Source organism: Heloderma suspectum, chromosome 2 (assembly GCF_057233095.1).
Source record: "Heloderma suspectum isolate Gila_16-S chromosome 2, 16-S_ref, whole genome shotgun sequence".
NCBI classification, from domain to species: Eukaryota; Metazoa; Chordata; class Lepidosauria; order Squamata; family Helodermatidae; genus Heloderma; species Heloderma suspectum.
This window is the reverse complement of record NC_139459.1, coordinates 234,590,538-234,614,983: the sequence shown is the minus strand read 5'-3', so window position 1 is coordinate 234,614,983 and position 24,446 is coordinate 234,590,538. Positions and strand designations below refer to the sequence as shown.

Here is a 24,446-nt window from a genome sequence, read left to right as displayed (position 1 = left end):
TGACAGCTCTTTTCCAGGGGGACTCCAACCGGGCCAGAGGTCCATGTGGAACCACCAGGAGCACACCCTCTGATGACCTCAGTGACCAGGCAGGCTGACAAGGGAGAAGGTGCTCTCTCAGGTATCCTGGTCCCAAGTTTGTTTAGGGTTTTATACACTAGTAGCAAAATCTTAACCTGGCCCGGTTGCGAACAGGCAGCCAGTGCAGTTCCCTAAGCAAAGGAGTTACATGCTGGAAAGGGGCAGCTCCTGACAACAGCCGAGCTGCTGCATTCTGCACTAGGCTCCAGCTTCTGGACCAGTGCATTCAAGGGCAGCCCCACACAGAGCACATTGCAGTAATCCAGCCTTGAAGTTACTAATGCCTGTGCCACTGTGGCCAAGCTATCCCTGTCCAAGAGAGGCTGTAGCTGACGAACCAGCCAAAGCCGATAAAAGGCACTGGGAGCCGCCATGGCCACTTGGGCCTCCAGCAACTGTGATAGATCTAGAAGTACCCCCAAAGTATGGACCTGATCTTTCAGAGGGAGTGCAAGCCCAATGAGCCCATCTCCTGGACTGGGGAACCAGTAACCCACAGGGCTTCTGTCTTGCCAGGATTTATCCAGCCCATCGCTGAGTTTTGGCAGGACTTGCACAGCCTCACCTGATTCAGACGTCACAGGGAGACAGAGATCAGCATACTGATGGCCCTTGGCTCCAAATCCCCTAATGGCCATGCCCAGCAGCTTCATACAGATGTTGAACAACATTGAGGACAAGATGGTACCTTGTGGCACCCTGTAGCCCAATTGCCAAGGGGCCAAGGAACGGTCACCCAAAGTTACTCTCTGAAATCAGCCTCACAGGTAAGACCAGAACCAGCGTAACACAGAACCTCCAATGCCCATCCCACGGAGTCGATCCAGGAGGATACCATGATCAGTAGTTTCAAAAGCCGATGAGACATTGAGAAGAATTAGCAGGGCTGCACTCCCCCTGTTCCCCTCCTGATAAAAGCCATCCATCAGGGCAACCAAGGCTGATTCAGTCCCATAACCAGATCGAACCCCGGACTGGAACGGGTCTAGATAATCAGTATCCTCCAAGAGTGCCTGCAGTTGCTCCACCACAACCCCCTCAAGTACCTTCCTTAAGAAAGGGGTATTCGCAACTGGGCGGTAGGTGTCTAATACCATTGGATCCAAAGTGGGTTTCTTCAAGAGTGGGAACCACCCCTTCACACAAAAGTGCATTTACCACTCCCTGGAACCCCCCAGGCACACCCCCTCAGCTAGCTTTTATTAACCAGGAGGGGCAAGGATCGGGAGGGCATGTGGTCGGTCGCACTGCTGCAAGCACCTTGTCCACGTCATCAGGCCGCAGCAACTGAAACCGAGCCCACAAAATCAGGCAGATCTCACAATCGGGTTGTGGGTGGGCAGAGGGAGAAATCGGGAAACTGTAGATGAACTTGTAAAAACCAGAACAATCAGAAATGAAGTTTTAACAAGAGCAACAGAAAAGAGTCACCCATCTTCAGAGGAGGTGTCCTACTGTGTCTCTGTAGTATTCACTGTTCTGGGCTTATCTCCTTCCATTTAGGAAGCTTGCTCAGAACAGGGGCTTATGCAGACTCACCAGGAGTGGGCAGCCTCCTTTGAGGGTGGGAAATGATTCTTTCTTTTTTACACTCTAAAAGAAAACCGTTCAGGACACACCCAAAGGAGAAAGCGGGGCTGCCCCTTTCGTCTGTCTCAGTAGCTGAAAGTCTTTTGAGCTAGTTCTGGTCACCGTCTTCCTCCTTGCTTCTCCCGCAGGAAAGCTCCCCAGCCCCAGAGATAAAACACCTCCACATCTGCCTCATACACATGTGCGAGGGCCAAAGCAATGCCCCCGCCCTGGCCCGGCCTGGCCCCTCTTGCTTACCGTCAGCGACAAGCCGCTGCACAGCCTGGCGCATATCTTCTGTCTGCAGCCCCCACCAGCGGGCGAAGAAGGCCACTTCCACATAGATGAAACGCTTGCTGGGGTCGGCTAGTAGCTGTGGTATGACGGAGTCTAGGATGTACTGCACCCCAGCGTGCTGGATGTCATTGCGGACTGCAAGGCAACAAGCAAGGGACAGGAAGAAGTTGAGGAGGGATGCCCAAGGCAGGACAGGGTCCCTCCCTCGTGAGCCAGAAAGTCTCCAGCCACTGGCTAGTGGGAAGCAGTCCTCCCTAAAGGAGGGAGCCAAGGGGAGGGTCTCATATCCTGCCACCACCAGCCAACTGTTATCACAACCAGCATCTCCAAGACTGAAAGAGATCCAGGCCGCCACCTCCACCCCTGCCCCAAACCACAAAGCAGTACAGCCCCCCCCCCCCCCCCCGCTCATGACTCTCTGCTTTACCATCCTCTGTGGCAAGATGCTGAAGGGGGGTTTATGTTTCAAGTCACTCTGTTCTGGCCTTGGAAGGCAGCATGCAAAATCCACCCATGCGAGGAAGGCCTCCGAAACAAGAAGGCCATTACCTGGTGCTCCAGCAGAAGCCGGAAGCACCAAGGTTGATCTACCAGCAGATCCTGCTCAGGGACAAGGCAGAACAGCAGGTGGGCTTGTTGCTGGAGAAGGACGCTGGATACGCCCAGGCCTCAACAGTAATCTACAGTTCAGACCCCACAGTGGGTCTAACATTACGGTTAAGAGCACAAGCTGCAGGCCGAGAAGTCCCTGGCTGAGAATTCAATTCAGCCAGGAACTCACTGGATGGTCTGAGGCAAGGTGCTCTCCCTCTCTGCCTCAACACCATTTGTAGCATGTGTGTGGAGGTGTGTGTGTGGATAATTCCGGGGTGCATTAGAGAGCTGTTGAAAGGGTTACTGTGCTTTGAGGAAAAGAGCTATATAAAACACTAAGCATTACAAACCCAGGAGCATGCAATCCTATCGCTATAGTCGGCATCCTCCGAAGTCCAAGGCTGCCGAATATCCAATGCAGGGTGGCCAAAACACGGAGGTGATCCTTGCCTCCATGATCCGGCCATGTTCTGCATTTTCCTTAGACACCGCTTCGGGGAGGAAGGAAGGAGGCTGAGAAGCGCACAGGAAGCTATGTAAAGCGCTTCTGCAGTCTCCTCCCCTCCCCTAGGACTGCCCGCTTCTTGCCGTCTCCGTGCTCCGCTTCTGAGCGTGGAGACATAGACGAAGCAGAGAGAACCGTGCCGGCCAAGAGGGGGCGGCGAGCGCAGTTCCGCCCTGGTTTCAGCCTCAGTTCCCAGAAACCGAAATATCCTATATCCCCCAGATGTTGTCAAGGGAACATAGGATTGCACCTGAAGCGTCATTGTTTGCTGGAAAAGAGATACAAGGTTTTGCTTCAGTGGAACATCATTCCCATGAGCTAGTCTAGTCCAAGGGTGCAGAACCGCTTTCATCCCAAGGGCTGCATTCCATTTCAGAGAAGCTTTTGGGGGCTGCATTCCAGTGGCGGGTGGGGGGAGAGGCAAAAGGGGCGGGGCCAAGAATACCAGCCTATTTTAGCTTAAAGCTTCACCACACGCGATTCAGCCTCAGGAGAGGCAGTTCAGCTTTTTAGAATGTGGGAAAACTGCACAGGAGCCAGGAAACCAGCAAATGATTGGCGGTCAGGGAAAGGGGGTGTGGCCATTGGGGCAACCCCAGAGGAACAGATTTGCCCCCTCGGTCTAGTCTGGGTGCCCTATGGCTGAACTCCTCTGTTAACCAGGAAAGAGAATGGGAGCATGCCCAGTCTGGTCCATGCCTAGCGCCAAGGTCCAAGTGGGCATCAGCGCCCTCAGGCTTGACTCCAGCTACACAGCTCAAGGGCCAGCAAGGATGCCTGCCTCCAGCCCCAGGCACGGAGCATTTTCCTAGCAGCCCCCTGCTGGACCTTGGTGCACCCCACCCATGTGCCTACCCAGCAGCCTCAACTCACCTCCAAAGAAATACTGGTCTACTGTCTTCAGCCAGCCCACATCATCATGCGTGTGAGGGATAAGGTGAACATTGAGCATGTCAGGTTTTGTCACTGGGCAGGACTAAAAGAGGCAAAGGATGAGAAAGACACAAGAAAGAGCGACAAAAAGCATAACTGAGCCAAGAAGGGAGGCTATATGCCAGGTAGCAAAGCACCCCAAAATCTGCCATAAGGAGGCAAGAGCCATCTAAACAGATAAAGCTCAGTATAACTGGAAGGAGGCAGAAATACCAGTCCTGGTTATAGCTTATGGAAGGGCTGCTATCCCCCAGCTTCAAGGCTATTGACTAATACTACTGCTAACCACATATCTTATGTATCATATCAACGGTAAGCTAGGCATGCTACTGAAACATAAAACCCTTGGTTACAATAGCTGGGATCCAGGATTCCTTGCTGCTTGCAGAGAAGCACCATTCAAAAGAATTCAGAACAGCAGAAAATGAGGTCTACTATGTTCTATTCCTGCCTTGGTTTATTGAAGATATTTCTAACCCAGCTTTCAGTGCAAGGTTTCCAAGGCAGCTAACAAGAAAACAGAGAATAAGTTGACAAACCCCCACCCATCCTAACCTCTGATAAAACATCAGAAGCAGTTAAAAAACATAGAGCAAACATTATCCATTAAAATCAAGGGCAGAGGAGAAATGCATCCTTGAAATGACGGAATAACATGGTCTTCCCTTGGTGCCTAAAAGAGAACAGTATGGATGCCAGTCAAGTGTCCCTGGGGAAAGTGTTCCACAGACAGGGCTAAGTACCACCTGTGGTAGACTGTCATCAGGACCTGCAGGGTTAAAGCACTGGGACTTCTTAATTAGCAGGAACAATTAGCATCCCCCATCCCCACCCCAGCTTCCTTGTTCCCTTGGAGCTTAGTTGCAATCCTCACAGTAGGCTGAAGGGGGCAGGGGGAGAGAGAATGGATTTTCCCAGCAACACACACACACAGATAAATATGGATCAACACAGCTGCCTGCATCTTTGGCCCCTCCTTGGGGGCATGGCTAGGGGGACTGTCATGACAAGCACCTGCACCTCAAAATGTACCACTCTACCACTGACTACCACTTAAAAGCCCTTCTCCCTAGTCACAACCCACCCGTTCTCTGAAGGGAGGGGGCTCTCAGAGCAAGGCCTCCGCTTAAGACCGTATGACAGCCTCCCCCAACCTGGTACATTCCAGATGTGCTGGACTACAACTCCCATCAGCCCCAGCCAGCACAGGTCCAAAAGGAAACAAAATAGGCTCCTATGGGAGCTGGAGTTCCTTCAGGTTTCCAAAGGCTTGGGGCCAAGGTGAGAAGTGTGACCTCTCTGAAGAGGGGAGGGGAGCGATTCGTGCTTTGTAGCCATTTCCCCCCTCCCCCAGCAGGGCTTAATGCATAAGCATAAAAGCTAGGGCTGCTGGGCGCCCACTTTCCCCAGATTCTCTTCAAGGCTCTGGCAGCAGGAGCCCCTGAGATCCAGCTTCCTAGAATCCTTGCACAGCTATCCTAATTTCAAGCATGCTGCTTTTCCGTGTGGCTCAGTTTCAATGCGAGGACAGATCCTCAGGCTTTCTGCAGTTTCCCTGGTTGAACGTGAATGCCACTGAGCCTAGCCCCTGCATCTGCTAACAGAATCCATCATCCTGGATAATGCAGAGGCCGAAGAGGCTTTGCACACTCAACATGGCAGGAAGTCCCATTGAACAGTGGGGCTTGTTTCTGAGTAAAGATGCTGAGAGTTGGGCTGCTTCTGTGCAGGGCAGGAAAGGAGCTGCCCATGGTATGGTCTCTTTTATCTGCTTTCAGTTAGTTACAAAAATAAGAACTCAGCACAGTGACGCCATTGGAGGAAACAGATATACGGAAATTATACAACGGAGTAATACTGCATTGGGGGAGTAGTGCTTTTCAGCAAGCAGTTGACAGAAATTGGGAGCACAACTTCTGCTTTCTTTGCTCTGCAAGGGTTACCAGAGGCTCATCTTGAGCAGGAGTAAGAAACCTGACACCCTCCAGATGTTTTGGACTATAAATCCCACCAGCCTCAGTCAGTATTGGGCCAATGGCCAGGGGTTATGGGAGTTGTAGTCCAGAACATCTGGAGGGTGTCAGGCTGCATACTTCTGATCTAGGGAGTCCAGGAGCATTTTTATGCATGAGACTTAAAAGGCCCTTGCGGTGGCACTTTTTTATGTTTTATACAGAAGCAAAAGCAGGAGAGAGACATTCCTAAAGTGGACGAGACTCCGGACTAATGTAAACAAAGAAAGTGAAACCAGAACTGCTTTACACTTCAGGTAGAAAAACACTCTAAAAGCATAAAGGCTCTGAGAAAATATCCAGCAATGGATAGCGCTGATCCTTTTGCTTCTAAGGCATCGGTCCTCTCCTTTCAAGCTGGGAAGACCCCCTTTGGCCAGGGAAGTGCAAGCCGTTCCCACCCAATGCTATACAACTTAGGGTGCAATCCTATACTGGTTTAGACAGAGAAAAGGCCCACAACCATACTATGTTTCTGGCGAGCACTCTTCTGAACTCACCAGAAAATACCTCTTTCCATCTCCCTGTGAAGGGCTGAATTCATTAAGGCAAGGGTGGCCTTCAACAACTCCCTACAACTCCCATCAGTCGCAGCACTGGTTATGCTAGCTAGGGATGATGGGAAATGTAGGCCAAAACATCTGGAGGGCCACAAGTTGCCCACCCCTGCATTAAGGCACGTAGTACAGCTTTAGCTGGAGGTCACAGCTTGAGGTGCCACTCTACTCTTTGAGGTGAGGGTGGAAGCCAGATGTGAGGACTTCAGGCTTGTACTCTGCTAACAGAAACAATCATTGGCTTTCGATGATTGTAGGTAGTTTTGCTACTGGCCTTGACAACAACCCACAGCAATGACTTCCACAGGTTGCCTGGATTCAACTGGATCCAGCACTCACATTGGGCCTCAAGAAGCATCCAACCTTAAAGCGACACTTGATTCCACACACATTGCACCTAATCCAGATGAAGCTAACTACGGATGCTGTCAGTGTTGGGGAAAGTACAGAGGAGCACAAGACAGCAGACAACCAGTAATGCAATTGACCTTCAGTGAAGCTTTTCCCCAGAACACAGATACAGGAAGGAACTGTTCCCTGGAGCGAAAACTGCCAGCTCTTTGGGATGGGGGTGGCCTGTGGCACAGCATAAGCAGATAATTAAATTAAAAGTCAAACCAGCAGATTAGAGATAGACACAGTTACGTTGCGAAAGGTGTCTCTTAAGAGCTGATTACGTAAACACTGACTCAGCTTTCCACAACACTCTGTCTCTGCCTTTTGATACACTCAATACTCTCAAGCCCTCCCAAAGTGATCAGAGGGCACACAACAGGAATCATCATCCAATGCAGCCCTTTGAAAGGTTTGCACTGTTAGGAGGGGGTGGGGGGAGAGAGATTCCATCCAAACAGCCTCAGCAACAGCAGTGGAAGACTAAAGGAGGTACTTAGTCACAAAGCTGGTGGAATGCGGTGCCATAGAATATGGTGATGGCCATTAATGCACATGGCTTTAAAACAGATCAGCTCAGTTTAAGTATGTTCAGATGCATGATACCTCTGGATGTCGGGAGATGGCCGCCGCCGCCTCATTCTTGAGACTTTCCAGGGGCATCTAGGTGGCTACTTTTGGAGACAAATGGACCTTGATCTGATCCAGAGGGACAGTTCTTGTACTTGCAGCCTCCAGCTCAGCTCCAAAGCTAGTCCTTGAACCGTGTGGTCTTGCTCCAGTCTGCAGTATTTATTCCAAGGACAGCCTCTCCTCTGGCTTCTCCTCTTTGATCAGCCATCCCACTCCTTTGCACTTCTGACAATTTGCTCCGAGTGGTTCAAAATTGGGAAAGGAGTACGACAAGGCTGCATATTGTCACCCTGCTTATTTAACTTATATGCACAGTACATCATGAGAAATGCCGGGTTGGATGAATCACAGGTCGGAATTAAGATTGCTGGGAGAATTATCAACAACCTCCGATATGCAGACGATACCACCCTAATGGCTGAAAGCGAAGAGGATCTAAAGAGCCTCTTGTTGAGGGTGAAAGAGGAGAGTGCAAAAGCTGGTTTGAAACTCAACATTAAGAAAACTAAGATCATGGCATCTGGCCCTATCACTTCCTGGCATATAGAAGGGGAAGAAATGGAAGCAGTGACAGATTTTACTTTCTTGGGCTCCAAGATCACCGCAGACGGTGACTGTAGCCATGAAATTAAAGGCGCTTGCTCCTTGGAAGGAAAGCTATGGCAAACCTAGACAGCATAGTAGGAAGCAGAGACATCACCTTGCCGACAAAGGTCCGTCTAATCAAAGCTATGGTTTTCCCAGTAGTAATGTATGGCTGTGAGAGCTGGACTGTAAGGAAGGCTGAATTGATGCTTTCGAACTGTGGTGCTGGAGAAGACTCTTACGAGTCCCCTGGACTGCAAGGAGGTCAAATCAGTCCATCCTAAAGGAAATCAACCCTGAGTGCTCATTGGAAGGACAGATACTGAAGCTGAAGCTCAAATATTTTGGCCACCTACTGCTAAGAGAAAACTCTCTGGAGGGGACCCTGATGCTGGGAAGGACTGAAGGCAAAAGGAGAAGGGGACGGCAGAGGATGAGATGGCTAGATAGCATCACCGATGCAGTGAATATGAACTTGGGCATGCTCCGGGAGAGAGCACAGGACAGGAGGGCCTGGCATGCTATGGTCCATGGGGTCACGAAGAGTCGGACACGACTGAATGACTGACCAACAACATAGAAGCTCTCCTTTCTCAGGCAGCCTACTCTAGATCAGCCTTCCCCAACCTGGAGTGCTCCAGATGTGTTGGGACTGCAACTCCCATCATCCCCAGCCAGCATGGGAGCTGCAGTCCAACACATCTGGAAGGCACCAGGTTGGGGAAGAGTGCTCTGGATTATTTAACCCAGATTAGCTACCTCTTTATACACTTTGGCCACTCCTGCCTAAGAGGGTGGACTTTTGCCCCCTTTGAACAGATCCTAATAGGGAAAGCAGGAGCTCTAGTTATTTGCATTAGCAGCTGGGAGAGCAGAACCAAGCAGCGATAGTTACTCCAAATTTAACACCAAACACAAGGCTACAATCCTGTGACTGCAGCATCACTTTCCAGCCGGCCTACTTCCTTTCTCAAAGTATTTCGATATTCAGTAACCGCCACACTTCCTCTTTTCGGTAAGCAGCCTTCTAACCCTTTTTACGGTAGATCTCCTTGCCACGATTCCTCCCCAAAAGAAAGGACCCCAGTTTTAAATAAATCTAACGCTGCACTCCCGTGGCACATCCCTGACCCTCCGTGGCCTTTTCCTGCTCTGCCTATGGGATCCCCCCACCGCCCGCAAACTCACGGTTTATTTAAACCATGCCGGTACGCCCGGCAGGCTGCCGCCCCCTTCAGTCCCCGGCGGCAGAGCCGACTCCGTCCCCCAGCATTAACTTCCACGCGTCCACACTTACCTGGTAGCCGCATGTGGCCGCAGCACCCCGCAGCACCGAGGGCCCAAACAACAGCCCCAAAGCCAACGGGAGCCACGGGAGCCCCATCGCGGCCGCCGTCCCAGCAGTTGCCCCTGCAGCGGTCATGTGACTAGCCACTCACATGACAACTGGAGCAAAGCTCCCGGCAAGCCACGCCTCCTACGGGTGCGGCTCAGGCCGCGAAACGAAAGTGATTGGAGGGCGGGCCCGCTTTTGAACTCATTGAAAGGGCGCGCCTCACGCGGCGCGCCAAGCTCTTTTTAATTGGCTGTCGAGGAGCAGCGGGTGGGGACTACGGGAAGGGGCGGAGCGCTGGGGTTATCTGGTAGGAGAGGCGGGCGGCGCAGGGCAGCAAAGCCGGCCCGGAATGGGCTACGGGGACGGGGTCTCCAATCTGGGGTGGGGCTCTAGCTGTCTGCCAAAACGTTGAGACCACTGGGGCAGCTGGAGCCCCAGAAGGCAGGAGTGGCGGTGTAGCTCAGTGGTAACGGAGACCACCTATTGCACATCAGGGGTGGCGCCCACGTGGCCCTCCAGGCGTTGGTGGACTGCAACTCCCACCAACCCAAGCCAGTGTGAGGGATGAAGGGAGTTGTAGTCCAACAGCCCCCCAGCCCCATTTTACATGGAGAAGGTAGCAGGTTCAGTCCCAAGCATCTCTGGGCAGGACTGGAGAAAACCCCTGTTTACAAGCCTGGAGAGCCGCTGCTAGTCAGTGTAGGCAACCAAGCTAAATGGATCAGAGGTCCAACTTGGTGTAAGGCAGCTTCCCGCGTTCTTTTCCCCAGTTCCCCTGGCATACTAAGAGCTCCGGTAGCCTTCGCCAACCTGGTGCCTTTCAGATGTGTTGGACTGCAACTCCCATAATTCCTTAGCCAGGGCTCAAAATAAAAGGAAGCAGTCACCCCACAGGGCTTGAGGCCAGGGCTTTTAAAAAGGAAACTGTTGAATTGCACAGTGGGGTGTGATGCTAATTTCTGAGTATAGTGTGTGGTTGCTACAACACACTGGTGAATCTTCTTTGTGTGTGCGTGTGCACACACGTTGATGCTTAAAGTCACATTCTGTGGCATAAAGAAGCCTACACAGTATGGAAGAAAATCCTTAGAACTGGGAATTTGACAGCACCAATGCAGAACAGAGTGTTATATTCAGGCTTCATAGAAGTCAACCAAAAGATAGCTAGCCCAGAACAAGATGTTTTAGACCTTATAGCTGATAACTGTTAAAATGCAAACCTGTATACATATTAACCGCCATATGATTTCTTTGCAGTAACCTCTTAGCTCAATTTATGATATACCTCCTTGCCTATATTGCACAATTTCCCTCCTCAATGTCTATAAAAGGACTCCAACTTTAAATAAATCCCTAGTGCTGTACTCCCATAGAACATCACATTCTGAGAGGGGCCATAGCTCAGTGGTGGAGCCCCTGCTTTGCATGCAGAAGGTCCTAGGTTCAGTCCCTGGCATCTCCAGATAGGGCTGGAAAAACTCCTGTCTGAAACCCTGGAGAGCCACTGCCAGTCATTGCTGACAATATTGGGCTGGATGAGCTAATGATCTGACTTGGCACAAGGCAGCCTCCTACATTAAAATAAAACTATTGATTTCATGTTGACTAGGAAGTTATTTGTAAAGTAAAAAATGGGTTTAGACTTTATCTATTTATTATTACATTTATATCCTGCCTTACATGGTCCTCCTCCTCTCCATTTTATCTTCACAACAACCCTGTGAGGTAGGTGAGGCTGAGAGTCAGTGAGTGGGCCAAGGTCACCCTGTGAGCTTCATGGCTAGAGGCTAGAACAAGGATCTCCCAAGTCCCAGTCCCTAACTACTACACCACACTGGTTCTCCACGTCTTTAAAACTTGCCGGCTTTGCTCAGCCCTTGGCTTTCCCAGTGAGAAAGTGAAGCCAGTTCCTGACTGAGCTGCCTCTTCAAGGAGTGCTCCTTAAGCCAGCAGCTTGGTCTGCTTTGCTACCCCTCATGTCCTGAGGCAACGGCTTCCCAGTGAGCCAGCTTTACTCAGCCCTGGCAAAGGCAAAGGAGGAGCAAAACAGATGGAGCCGCTGGCTTGGGAAGCACTCTCAGGTAGGTGGCTCACTCAGAGACCAGTTTTACTTTCCCAGTGAGGTAAGGCAAGAGGACAGTGAAGAAGACAGAGCCACTGGTCCAAGGAGCACTAGTTGAGCTGGCTCAGCCGGGAGCTGCTCTTCCTTCCCCTCTCCCTTCTCTTAGAGGGTGGGGGCTTCAGGGCAGGGCAGGGGCCTAACAGGAAGCCTTCATGGGCTGAATTTGACCCACAGGCTGGAGGCTTCCCATCTCTGATGATCTAGAGTGAAAAGATTTTGTGGGAGAGCTCAGAACTCATGCTTCCCAAGAGCCTCGTTGAGGTAAATATGTGGCTGCCTTCTCATTACAATTATAAATCTAGACAGATGATTTCTCTCTTCTCAGAGCTCAATAATTTTTCCCTATGCGTTGTTGTAATCAGCAGAATCTTTAAATAGCTTGTTTAATAAGCAGGCTTATTTCACTGGGGACCAGACTGGCTGCTGTGCTGTGCTGTTGGTACCTTGCCTGAAACCTTGGAGAGCCCCTGCCAGTCAGTGTTAACAATACTGGGCTGGTTGAGCCAACAGGCTGACTTGTAGCTTTGTCCAAATGAAGTGTTTGTTAAGAATGTCATCTTGGATATTTCTGGCATCACACTGCCCTTATAGTAACACTGATAACTTCACAAGAGTAGTCAGGAAAGGATTCCCCATGTTCTAAAATGATTTCTTTCCTCTTGGAAACATTGGTAAACACTCTGTGGAAAGTAGCAGTGGAGTCTGCAGGGAGTGTCTTTGGCAGGGGAGTAGAAATGAGTACACTTGATCAGGGTTTGAGGTTCTAGAGGAGTCTGGACATTATCAGCCTTTTTTTACATCAGCAAAAGGAATACAACTTTGGCATGACTTTTCTGAACAGCACAAATATTCTTTTACGACTGCACATTTTTCCTAGAACTGCACATTTTGTGTCTGATTATGTGTGCGCGCACACACACACACACACTTTAAGTCCTGCTGGAGACACTTCAAGTGGTAGATAAAATACTAATGCAAATACAGCCCTAATGGGCCAGACAGGAGCAGACTCTACTAATGACGTGGATTTCAGGCAACAAACATTTCCACATGAACGTATCTGCCGAGGAATTGCTGTGCATTGTAGAGGAGTTGATCCTGTGGTGTGCTTGCCACAAAAGGCATGCACCATTCCCAAGTGTGCATTGTTGAGGGAGAGGATTGCAAATGCCAGGCAAGCTGTTTTTCTAAGTATCTAGTCCACAGTTATACAAATCACTGAGAAATCTTTGATAAGAATCTGAAGTATCCTAGTGTTCCCAGGAGCATGATTTGAAAAACTACTTCTGTGAGGTAAAGGAGGCACTGGGGCAAATCTGACTTGAGTTTAAGATGCACATGGGAAGCCAGGAACAGATTGTTAATTAAAACTGAAATACTCTTATCTGTGTCCTTATTCAGATTTTATTACTGCTAAAAACAAAAGGCAGAGCAGAATAATATCTAGTTCCATTTATCTATTAAACTCTTTCCCCATGCTTTTTAATCAAATAGCTTAACTCTGTCAAACTAAGATAATCTTCCCCATCTCCTTCACTTTCCTCCCTAACACTTGTCCTCCTTTTCCATTTGTTTCTCTCATTTTTGTTTTCTCTGGGCGGTTTTTTTAGCAGGTAAGTTGCTTTAATTAAAACTGGTATTTCGGACATTGTTCTGTTTTGATGGGGAGCCTGCCACGCCTGTACATAACTTGTTCTACTGCAGTCCTCCTCAGCCTAGTACCCCCCAGACATTTTGGACCTCAACTCCTATGAGCCCCAGTCAGCATGGTCAGTGGCCAGGGATTGTGGGAATTATAGTCCAAAACATCTGTCAGGCACCAGGTCAGAGAAGGCTGTTCTAGTGGTTAATGACTTGAGTGGTGCACTCAAGATTAAAGGTACAATCCTATGCATGTTTAGACAGAAAAAAGTCCTACACTTCTGCATGTGTCCCAGCCAGCCATACTGCCTGGGAAATGCTGGGAGTTGTAGGACTTTTTTCTGTCTAAATATGCATAGGATTGTACCCTGAGTCAAGTAGGTGACCCTTTACTTACTTTAAACACCAAGTAGCAATCTGAGTGATTAAAGAATGGTAAGATGGTGTTTTCAGAACATATAGATACAACTATTCTGATCTATATTAGTAGCTAAATTAATGTTATAGCTATATTAGATGAAACTATTCTAATCTATATTAGTAGCTATATTAATGTAGGGGAGGTGGTGATTCCAGATTGATTCATCCAAAGTAAAATAATATGAACTTGTATTCGCTTCCAGTTCTTTACCATCCAACCGGTAGCTTTTGTTCAGCCTCATTCCAGCCAGTAGTTCTTGTTCAGCCTCCTTCTGCCATGGAAATAAGCTGGAGTTCTATGTCCGACTTCAGTGAAAGCCAGGGCTGGTTTCCACAGTTGCAGAACAAATCAATAGCACTATCTTTCTGATCTTTAAAGCAATCAAACTGAAAACAGTTTTCATCCCATTGGTCCAGAAAATGTTGGAGCCAGAGTGTGTTCATGATACTATTGCAATATAACTGAATTCATTGCTGGAGTTGAAGGGGGTAGGAGTAGTTCAGATTTTCTTTAGTGTTAAGAATTTAAGTGTTCCTTCTCAGTAGCCTCAGTTTCCTGGTATCTTGTGTCTGGAGAACTGTTAGGGTACAGGCTCCATCAACGTTGTTTCCAACAGCAGATACACATACAGCTCGCTTCTATGCACAATTACACAGATTTCCAAGTAAGTGGACATTGGATTGTAGCCGTAGCATTTGCATCTGCACCAGTTCCAAGATACCCCCTCTCATGCTTCCAATATGCAATTTACCTTGAGTAGAATCCCTTTGGCTTGTTGTTGTTTAATTCAAATAGCAGATACTTATGACTGAGGAAAGCCAATACACACACTTTCCCCTCTTAGGAAGGGAATTCACACACCTTTTGGCCGAGTTACCACGTACTAGGGCCTCTTCTCCCTTCCGAGCCTGGCTTTCATTTTCCAAGTATCTGCCCTGTTAGAGAGGCAATGTCTGTGGCGACTCACCAACCCGGTTTGGGCTGTTCTGCCTTTGCCCGCTCACCATTTCCACTTTGCATCTGGTTTAGCAAACAACCCAGAAACACTCAGTTCCTGGATTGTTTGGGGTGACATGCAAATGCACCATGCTGAGTTATTGAGGAAGAAATAACCCAGAGTTTTAACCCCACAACAAACCATGGGTTAAAACTCTGGGTTGTTTCTCCCTTGATGCAATTATTTAGTCAGGCTGCAATTCTGTCCCCAGTGATAATGCTGCTATCAGGTGATTCAGCCGCAGATTACAATATACCTCCGCTGCTTTTCATCAACTGGTGGCTCCTTTGTTATAGAAAGAGAGATAGTTCTTGAGGATATCTTAGATGCCAGTTTATAGTAGGGGAGGTCCTGTTGGAATAGCCTCAAAGATAGTAACATTCTTATAGACTATCTGTATACCAAATGGCCCTGAGGACTTTATATGTACATGTAAACATGCAATGTTTGTATGTGACAAATACTTGTTTGCAATCCATTCTGTCATATGGGTACACATTAGGAAACCATGATTGGCCATGACTGGCATGTACATGCACAGTGGCAACTATGCATTGGCCACTACATGATGTATGAAGTGGCCCTAAGGGAGCCTTCCCCAGCCTGGTGCCTCCATATATTTTAGACAAACTCCCAGCAGCGCCAGCCAACATGCCAATGGCCATGGAATTCTGGAAGCTGTAGTCCAAAACTTCTGGAGGGCACCAGTTTGGAGAAAGCTGTCCTAAGATAACAACCAGGTATCCAGTTCCACTTTTGTCCTGATATTACTTTAATATTGACTGCTCCTTTTATACAAAGTTGTCATGGGACAATTGGTTAGGTGACCACTGGGGTACTTTCTGGTTATATACTCACTAATGAATTTCATTCCTCAGTCCTTGTAATATATCTAGTAGCTGGGCCAATGGTGAAGAGTGAAGACAGGCGGATTAATTATCTGTCCCTTTCAGCATACCATTCCAGATAATTACTATAATAGTTTTGGGCATGGTGTAAAATATGCTTAGTAGCCTGCTAGGCATTTGTCAGGATAGATGGGTAGATAAATGATCTTGTTAACGTTGAATACAGACATATAGGTGTATTTGGGAATAAACTGATTAAAAAACCCCACCCTATCCAATCCAAGGACTCTTGTTGACCAGCTTCTGCTTAGTGATCCGTTGTTCATACTCCTCATCTCAGAAAGCAGTAAACAGCAACACTTATCATTCATGCATGGCTATACATTTCCCTTCATGCAGCATCATATCATCATAAGACGGGAAAGGGGTGAGTGGGAGAAAGAGAGAGTAAAATATGAGGAAATTAACAATAAAGTACATTTCAATCAAAAATTCTTTTTTTAATATTTTTGTTTTTTTTAAGGATTTTAAATTTTTTTTTCGTCATTTGTCTTTTTACTTTGTTTCATGCAATATTCACAGTCCCAATCCCACAGGTTTTTTTCAACTTTTTTTTTCAAACAAGTAGGAAAAAAGAAATTAAGAAGCTGAGGAATTATTAATTTTTGATGTCATTTCTTTTTCTTTTTCAAGCAGGACCAAAATGTCGGAAGAAAATGCTTCATTTTTATCAATTATTTTTGTCCTTTTTTGTTTTTTTCTGTTTAATTTTATTATTTCTTTTTTATCTCTGCAGGCAGTAATATTAGGGTTTGGTATAACCAGCAAGCACTCGTGTGTGTGTGTGTGTGTGTGTGTACACATGGTTGAGTGTGTGTATTTGCGTGCATGTGTCCCTCTTAAAATGTCAGGCCACAAACTTTTTTTAAAACATTTTGTTTTCTTTTTTTAAGTTAACCAGGTAAATTGAGATGATAAAACTCATCAATAGAAGCCCAGAAAAATATTTTTTGTCTTTTTGCTTCATTTTACGTTTTTTTTAAAAGGTTTTTGTTTCTTAAACTTTTGCAGAACGTCTTTGCTGAGGTTGACAGACTCCTTTCTGTTTCTCCCACCCCTGTCCCTAGGTAAAGTGGCTTCTGGTCTCGTTTCTCAGAGGCATAGTTAGCTGTAGCATGGGGCTCTTGGACTGCACAATTCCCCACACCCGAGTGCATTTTCTTTTGTAAATTCTGAGTAACGTCCCTCCCTCCCACCCTCGAATCACCACACACAACTTGATCTGTAAAAGATAAACATGCTCTGATCTCCCAGACCCTCGCTTCCCTGGCCGCCCCCCACCCTCCCCCCCCCCAAAGATAAAAAGTTTCTTTCCCGTTCCCACGACTGCAGGGCTCTCCCCCAGGACGCCTTCCTCAAGCAGTCGGCAGTCCACGGTCGCTCTTCCTCTCCGCCCCTCCTCTCCCAGCTCCCCCTCCCCCCAACCGGGAATTTCCTCCCTCCGGGGCGTGTGTGTTTAGTGTGTTCTGCGCGCGCGCGCATGTGTGATGCGAAACCGCGTCTGGGTTAGCAGCAGTCGTCCTCGTCGGTTTCACTGTAAGGTTCGTGCAGTCCTTTGCGTGATCCTGTCCCACGCGACTTGGCTGGTCCATGCGAGTGATAGTATCCATTGGGTAGCCGCCGCCCATGCCTGGAGGGCGAGAGGGAGGACGAGCTGCTGCCCACCCGGGAAGTTCTGGGCGACCGTCCTGAGCTGCTCCCGTGCTGCATTGTCTCGTAGGGAAAGGCTTCCTCCCCAGCTGGGCCGGCGTAGCCCGGACTCCGGTAGTGGCCGCTGCCATGACGAGGTCCCGGGTGTGGCTCAGAGACGTGTGGGGCTGACCACCGGCTGCTGGCTTGGCGGTAGGCCCGAGGCGAATCGTTCCTCGGCGGGACCGTGTGCCGCTCCATAGCAGGAGACCTGCTGCGACGCTCCGAGATGTGGTGCTCGGCGGGCAGCGAGGGGTAGCGCCTTGGGGCTGGGCTGGATATTCGGCTGGAGTGCGCGGGCGGCGGCTGCTGCTGCTGCTGCGAGGGCCCTGTGTTGACGGCCTTACGGACCACAGGGGAGTAGGAGATATGTGGCCGGGGTGTAGAAGGGGTCTGTGGGAGCTGGCGGCGTCCTCGCCTCGGGGTGCTGGTGCCAGACGTTGAGAGGACTGGACTCCCACTTACGGAACTACTGCCCTACACGAAAATTGAAACAAAGGAAATCAAAAAGAAAAAATATACAAGGAAAATCAACCAAGAAGAGACAGGAGGAAAAGGGGGTGGGGTGAGGGGCACACAGAGACAAGGACAAGAAAATAAGGGAAGCAAAGAAACGAAAATAATCGAATGGTGAAAATAATTAAAGCAACAGCCACGTTAGGGTGGAGGGGAATTGGAGGGAGAGGAGGGCAAGGGAGACAACGAAGAAGGGCAATAATAATAATTATTAATAATAAATTAAAAAAAATCCAACACAAAAACAAAAGCAAAAAAGAGAAATGAGAAATGGAGTTTTTGTAAGTTCCAGGGTTTAAAAAGTAGCAAAAAGCTTTTAAAAATTACTTGCACGCTTCCAAAAAAAAAAAAAAAAAAACGAAAGCAAAACAAGAGGAGGGGAAATCAATTTATTAAAAAGAAAAGAAAGAAAGCAGTTTGAAGGAGGGGGGCAGGGAGGAATTTGCAAAGCATGGGTCATACTGCATGTTATCAAAAAGCGATTTGAGGAAAAAACATAGTAAAGAAAAATACCTGGAGCTGAAAAAGGAAGTTGTAGGTTGGGACAGATAAGGGCAGGATTTAGGAAGTGGCGGGGGTGGGGTGAGATTAGGAGTGAGGATCTAGCAAGGAAAGATGAGGGGGAGCACTGGGTCTGGAGAAGTTTGGAACGGAGCCGAACTCTTGAGGGAGGCTGCAGAGTGCTGCTGTTCTGTACCTAAGACATGTTTGGCTGTCAATATTTTCTCTGCTGGGTTTGCTTGCATGCTAATAGGAAAAATCATTCACTGCTCTCTTTGCTTACACCCCGGTCACAGCCACTTTTGGCCTGAGCCCCTCCCACCATTGCTATGTGACACCCCCTCCCACAACAGATTTCCCTGGGGAGAATATGGTCCTTGGAGGAAAAAAGGTTCCCCATCCCTGTCATATAACATGGTTTTGCTAAGTAAATGGTAAATCGCGGTAGTAGGGCTTGTCACACATATTTATTATGGAGACCAAAACCTTCTGGACAGTGCCAATATGGCTGGCTGAGTGAAGCACTTGCTGGGCCCAGACATGTTAAGGGACCCCCACCCCAAAGAAGCATTTTGACTTTCACTTTCTATAAGTCTCAAGACAGTTTGGGTGCAATGCATTCTGCTTCTGACCTGGCCAGGCCCTATGGAAAGTGATGCTGCATCCTGACCGTGATGTAAGGGACTCTGCGTGCATGTTCTCATTTCAAGCAGGTCCGGACAAGTCTGTGGAAGCAGTGTGCACTCTTTCCAACCTAGTAGGACTCTGAGCTAACTGAGAGTGTGTCCCTCAGGCAATCTCCAAGTTAGCTACGTTCCTTATTGACTGTACTGTTGTCCCCTGAATACAGTTAATGTTTTCTCCTTGTCCAAATTGGCTGAGAGGTCACAATAAACCAAAATGTCATTCAGCCCATCACAATATATTTAAAGGAAAGTCGGGTACTTTGTGGGAAGCAGCAAAATACCCCCAAAATGTACAAGCCAGAGGCTGCTAGATCCTTTCGAACCCCTTTATTAACTTATAGGCACTAAGTGGTTGACTAGGGATAGGTGAATCTGTCAAACTCAATTTTGCGCCAGTTTTCATTTTTCCACTTTTTAGTTCATTGCACATGAAAATTGGTATGCATTTTCATGTGCTTAAAAATATACACATTTTTGTATGCATTTTTGCAAGCAATTTTTCCCATTAAATAAAGCCTTTTTCAAAATATACACATTTTTGTGTGCACTTTTTCAAATGTACACATTTTGGCAAGCAATTTTTCCATTAAATAAAGCATTTTTGTGCATATTCTTCAAAATATTTTGTACACACCTGTGTGTTTTGTCTGCACGTTTAAAATGTATGCATTTTTGTGCACTTTCTACATATGTGAACTGCACCACAAATTTCAGAAGAGTATGGATTTTCATGTCTAAGTGTGTTCTGATTTGAGTTTAGGACCATCTCTACACCAGCCTAAAATCCTGCATTTAATGCAGGATCACAACGGACTCCCTTTACACGCGCTTCCTTTTCCCCCTCCCATTTCTCCCTCCTTCTCCCCCTTATCTGAGTCTTCTATGTGTTTCATTGATCTAGCTCCTCTTCTTGCAGCTTTTCCTTTTTCATGGAGGGAACTCGAACTCTGAGGGAACTCAAGCAGAACTCAAGCTCAGCAGAACTCAAGCTCGGTAATTGGATAGCTCATTATTTCCAATCTTTTAAAAAATGGAATGAAGGTCATTTAGTGCAGAAGACGCCCTGGAGGTTCACTATCTCAATAGCAGGATAAAAGCTCCATGTGAAGAAGCCCTAGGTCTGGAAATGCTAATTTGGTGAGCTCGCATTGAAATGCAAACAGTGAGTTTCTCACCCATCCATTGCTGACTCTGGTTCTCAAGCTGAAGGGCTCATGTACAGGTGACACTTCCATGATTTGTGATCTGTACCTGTTGATTGTCCTTTTCTTTTCTTTACTCTTCAACTTCTTGGCCTGTTTTCATATAGGAGACTAAAGAGTTCATTTGAACCTATTTCCTGCTATTTGTTCCATATGTGAATGTTGTTAATGTGAAAGAATGCAAAAGGGAAAATCAAAAATACACTCTAAGCACTGTATGTTTTACAGTCACATACAGATCAATTTAACAGTTAAATGATTTAGAACTCACGTGTACAAAATCCCTGTGCAGAAAGATTGAGTTTAAAAATCCTGTTTCTTTAAGAATCTAGTGCACCTGGCTCTGTCATTTCAGAATAACTGTCAGATCACTTCCCAAACATACACAAGCTATTTATTTCTCCAACTTGGGCGATATCTCCCAATTCTCACCTCTCCTCTAAACCTTCAGTGGTTTGGTATAGTGTTAATTGACCATCTTCCCAGGTGCTACCTGCCTAAGTGCTGTTTATCTCAATCCCCCTTCATCACTCCTGACTGGAGGATTCCCCTTTACCTGTCAGTTTCTCCTCCCCACCCCCCAGGTTAATATGGGGCTGTTCTCCCTATGAAGTTTGCCACTTATGATGGGGACCAATATGGCTGATCCATGCTCTTCCTGTGTTCAATCTGGAGCCTAACTTTAGAACTGTTTAGTGCAAGCTACGTAGAAACTAACTTGTTTATTTCATTTTTATACTCCCTTCCTAATCCTCCCTTGTCCCTTAGCCCTAACCTTAATAAATCTTATATGTTTAGAAGCTGGGATTTGACACCTTAAGAATTATTTTCCCCATGAGTCAGACCACACTTTCATGCTATACGCTGGCCCATATGGAGGTAAGGGGAAAGCAAGCTGTAACTCAGTGATGTCATTTCAGAGGCACTGTGGGTAAAATTAATGGCAGCTCCCATAAAAGAAGATGGCAGCCCCCACTGCCCAGCAAGCCATTCTGCAGGTCAGACCCCTCCAGGGGCCAGAAAGTTTAAGCATTTCTCCTGATGTTAGAGAATGGGTCTGTGAAACTGAGGCAGCATTTTTACTATGGTTTTAGGTAGAATGTATTCTGGCCTCAAGCCATGTTAGGCTGTGTAGTTAGTTAAACTCACATCCAGTCCACACTTTTATATACATCAATCTTCAACCAACTTTATTGATAATACAGCTTGAACAGCCAACAACTAGGACGCAGACAATCAATTACTTAGCTGTAGAAGGACAAATGGAAGGCTGAACCAGATTGACTGAGGTAAAAGAGATGGGATGGTTGAGGCAAAAAGATGTTGCAAGGCCAGGCCTTCCAGGCTGCAGCTCAGAGAATGGCAGAGAGAACAAGAGAAGAAGGCTTTTCATCTTTTGAGGAAAAGTGGCCTAAACATGAATGGAAATTCTTCTTAGGAGCAACTCATCAGTGCACCATAACAGACAGTAGGGTCCTGTTCAGTTGTTAACGGAGCTACAGAGGGAAAAATTAAAGCAGTTCTAAATGCAGAGACTAGTGGGCAAAATGACAAGCAACACAATGCTGAGGTGGGGCAGAACAATGCTACCTCCAGAATTATGGCATTGTCACTAAATAGGCACCGAATACCGAGGCAAAAGACAGTAGGTGGAGAAAAAGTCTTAAGAATCTCTCATGAGTACCTTCATGTAGGAATGTAGATGAGGGGATAAATCCTGATGTGGATTAAAGCTAGCTAAAAGATGGAGCAAAGAGCTGGAGAGGCTGGTACTTTTTCATCAGGAATATGAAGCACATATCCACTCAGCTGTGCAGTGCCGCAACGTTCCATGCTATTTCAGAGATACTGTGAATTGACTAGGGCAGTATCTTTTTAAAAGTTAAGTTGGATGAGCAGGTTGTTACAGGCAGGAAATTAATATATTTACTGTTTGAACTGTGCAAGGTAGTCAGCAGCAGAAAATGCAGTGCTGATACCTGAGACAATCTGAAATGTCTGCTTCTGCATATTGGCCAAAGTCAGCTGGACTACCAGGCTGAGGAACCAGGGGGAGGGGGAAGACTTCCTGGTTGCAAAGAACAGTCAGGCCACAGCCCAAGGAGCCCTTCCCAGCAGCAGTGGGAGGAATACACAGAATACCATCAAACACCTCTTGCGTACCGTCATTCCAGCAAGCCAACAAAATGCTAATGTAACACCATATTTAGTATTGGGGTTTCAGAGGAAGCAAATGTTTCAAATGAAAGATCTGGCAGAAAACTGATCAGATTAAAATGTAAGCATCTGTGGTTAGGCTAGGACAACATCCATGCCTCTGTGGTTTGATTCACACATACATGCTAATCTCTTACAGTGCAATCCTATACATGTATACTCAGAAGTAACCCCTGTTGAGTTCAATAAGCCTTACTCCCAGGTAAGCATTATAGGATTGCAGCCATGAATTATCACTTGGTGATGGCAAAATCTGTCCACTGAAAAGTACTGTGTTTGAGTTGAAATCGGGTGATGTGAAGTTTTGACAATGGTGATTGTTGTGACAGCTGATTTACAATGCAAGTCTCAAGGAACAGTGAACATGCATATCTGAACTGGCCTATGACTGTACAGAATCCAGTATATTCAGAAAGAAAAAATATATCATTTGAAAAAAATAATAACCCAGTGGAGGGTTGATGTGGAGTGCAGAAGAAACATGAAGTTTGTGTTACTTTGACTTGTATTTACTGACAGTCATCTACATTTCTAGTTGCTTCTGATGAATTCAGACTCACATTGCCCTGTCTTGGAAAATTGCCCTTTTCTTGGTGCCCTTGGAAGGGTGAAGCTCAATGTTGGGGAGTGGCTTTCTAAGTGAAGCATCTGGCAGAACTCGAATTTGAACCAACAACTCTAAAATTAAATGTGTCCTATCCCCCCAATTCGAGTGGTAGAATCGTTGCTGTCCTTTCCTAGAATGGTCACTGACATTTGAAGCAGGGATTTTCTTTCTGTCATTGGGTTAGGTGACCATGGGCAAGTTGCTTCCACTCTTCAGGCTCTGTTACTTTCCCACTTAGTAAAATTATAAAAGAAGCTGAGCTCATTGTGATGGATCTCCTCAGATAAAACACATCAGCAAAGCAAACATTGGGTGTCATTAAAAAGAACAAACGCTCTAATGAGTCTGAATGGTACAGCTCCATCAGATTGTTATGAGAAGTACCTGTAACAAAGTCTCTAATATTGGTTGAATAGTCTCTAGTATTGATGCCTGTAACAGAGTCCCTAGTATCAGATGAAGTGAGGAAATAAAGATCTCTCTACCCATGCAGAGCCAGTTATTTTCTCTGTTTTAGAGAATAGAGTTGGCACTTTTCCTTCTGGGCATAGCAGGCCCAACGTGGATTGGAATGATGGCGGCCACCAAGAAGATGAATAAGTCCTTAGAGCAGTCTTCCCCACCCTGGCACCCTCCAGATACATTGGACTACAACTATGCTGGCTGGGGATAATAGGAGCTTCAGGGTTTACACAGCTGGAGGCACCTGATTGGATACAGCTGCCCTAGCGTCCTTCAGTTGATGATAAAAAATGATACATGTGTACATACACATGAAAGTAACCTAGCCAACAACTTTAATCTCTAAGGGAATATATTTAAAGGCTAGAAAATGATAATTGGGTTGAAATCTAACCTGCACATTAGAGAATACTTCCATATTTTGAGGAGAAACATGGCAAAGCCGTTCACTGACTGAACAACCATCTGGTTTTGTTCAGTTTTTTTTAATGCTGACATCAAACAGCTAGTAGCATTGGTTCTATAGAATGATTACTTCTATGGAACCTTGTCTTTGATTAATGTGACAAACCATATATTAACCACATTTTTTTTAACCTGTGTAATATTATGCTAAGGGGCAATGTTTATATTAATAGGTTTCTCTAGCACAGCAGACTTGAGAAAACCAGGCACAAGATTGTTTAGGCTTAGCTGGGTGTATTCCAGTTATTCTGACCACAAACATGCCAGATAAGGGCAGGGGATTTTACAGCTCTTATGGTGATAGTAAAAGAAAAGTGAGTGTGGGTCTGTAATCAGCCTATTGGGGCAAGAGAGCTTCAAGAGTGAGAATCCAGTTGGTTGTGGAAAGCCAGCTTGAGTTCAGCTTAGTACATCTGGAATGCTGGAAAGTGGCCCTGAACAAATCTGTCCAAAGAGATAGTAGGCTAATGGTTCTGAGCTTCTGTGGCTCAGGTCAAATCACTAGCCACTCTATGTC

At 46.8% G+C, this 24,446-nt stretch overlaps 2 protein-coding genes across 7 annotated transcripts in view; both read right to left on the bottom strand.

Annotated features, from left to right (window-relative positions):
• Positions 1–9,588, bottom strand: part of MAN2B1 (mannosidase alpha class 2B member 1) — a 38,232-nt gene extending 28,644 nt beyond the window's left edge. For 3 of the 6 annotated variants that reach the window (XM_084838534.1, XM_084838536.1, XM_084838535.1), the window contains exons 1-3: positions 9,457–9,588; positions 3,920–4,022; positions 1,909–2,082 (exon numbers count right to left, since the gene is read on the bottom strand). In XM_084838534.1, the coding sequence (XP_084694660.1) occupies positions 1,909–2,082; positions 3,920–4,022; positions 9,457–9,582 (403 nt within the window). In that variant the 5' untranslated portion in view covers positions 9,583–9,588. Of the gene's footprint in view, positions 1–1,908; positions 2,083–3,919; positions 4,023–9,456 lie in introns of those variants that run through there. The other 3 variants (XM_084838538.1, XM_084838539.1, XM_084838537.1) reach the window with 3 other exon arrangements.
• Positions 9,589–16,012: 6,424 nt separating this feature from the next.
• The window catches only part of CACNA1A (calcium voltage-gated channel subunit alpha1 A), a 368,926-nt gene continuing 360,492 nt past the window's right edge, over positions 16,013–24,446 (bottom strand). The window contains exon 49 of the mRNA XM_084838533.1: positions 16,013–17,750. Coding sequence (XP_084694659.1) covers positions 17,091–17,750 — 660 coding nt within the window. The 3' untranslated portion in view covers positions 16,013–17,090. The remainder of the gene's footprint in view (positions 17,751–24,446) is intronic.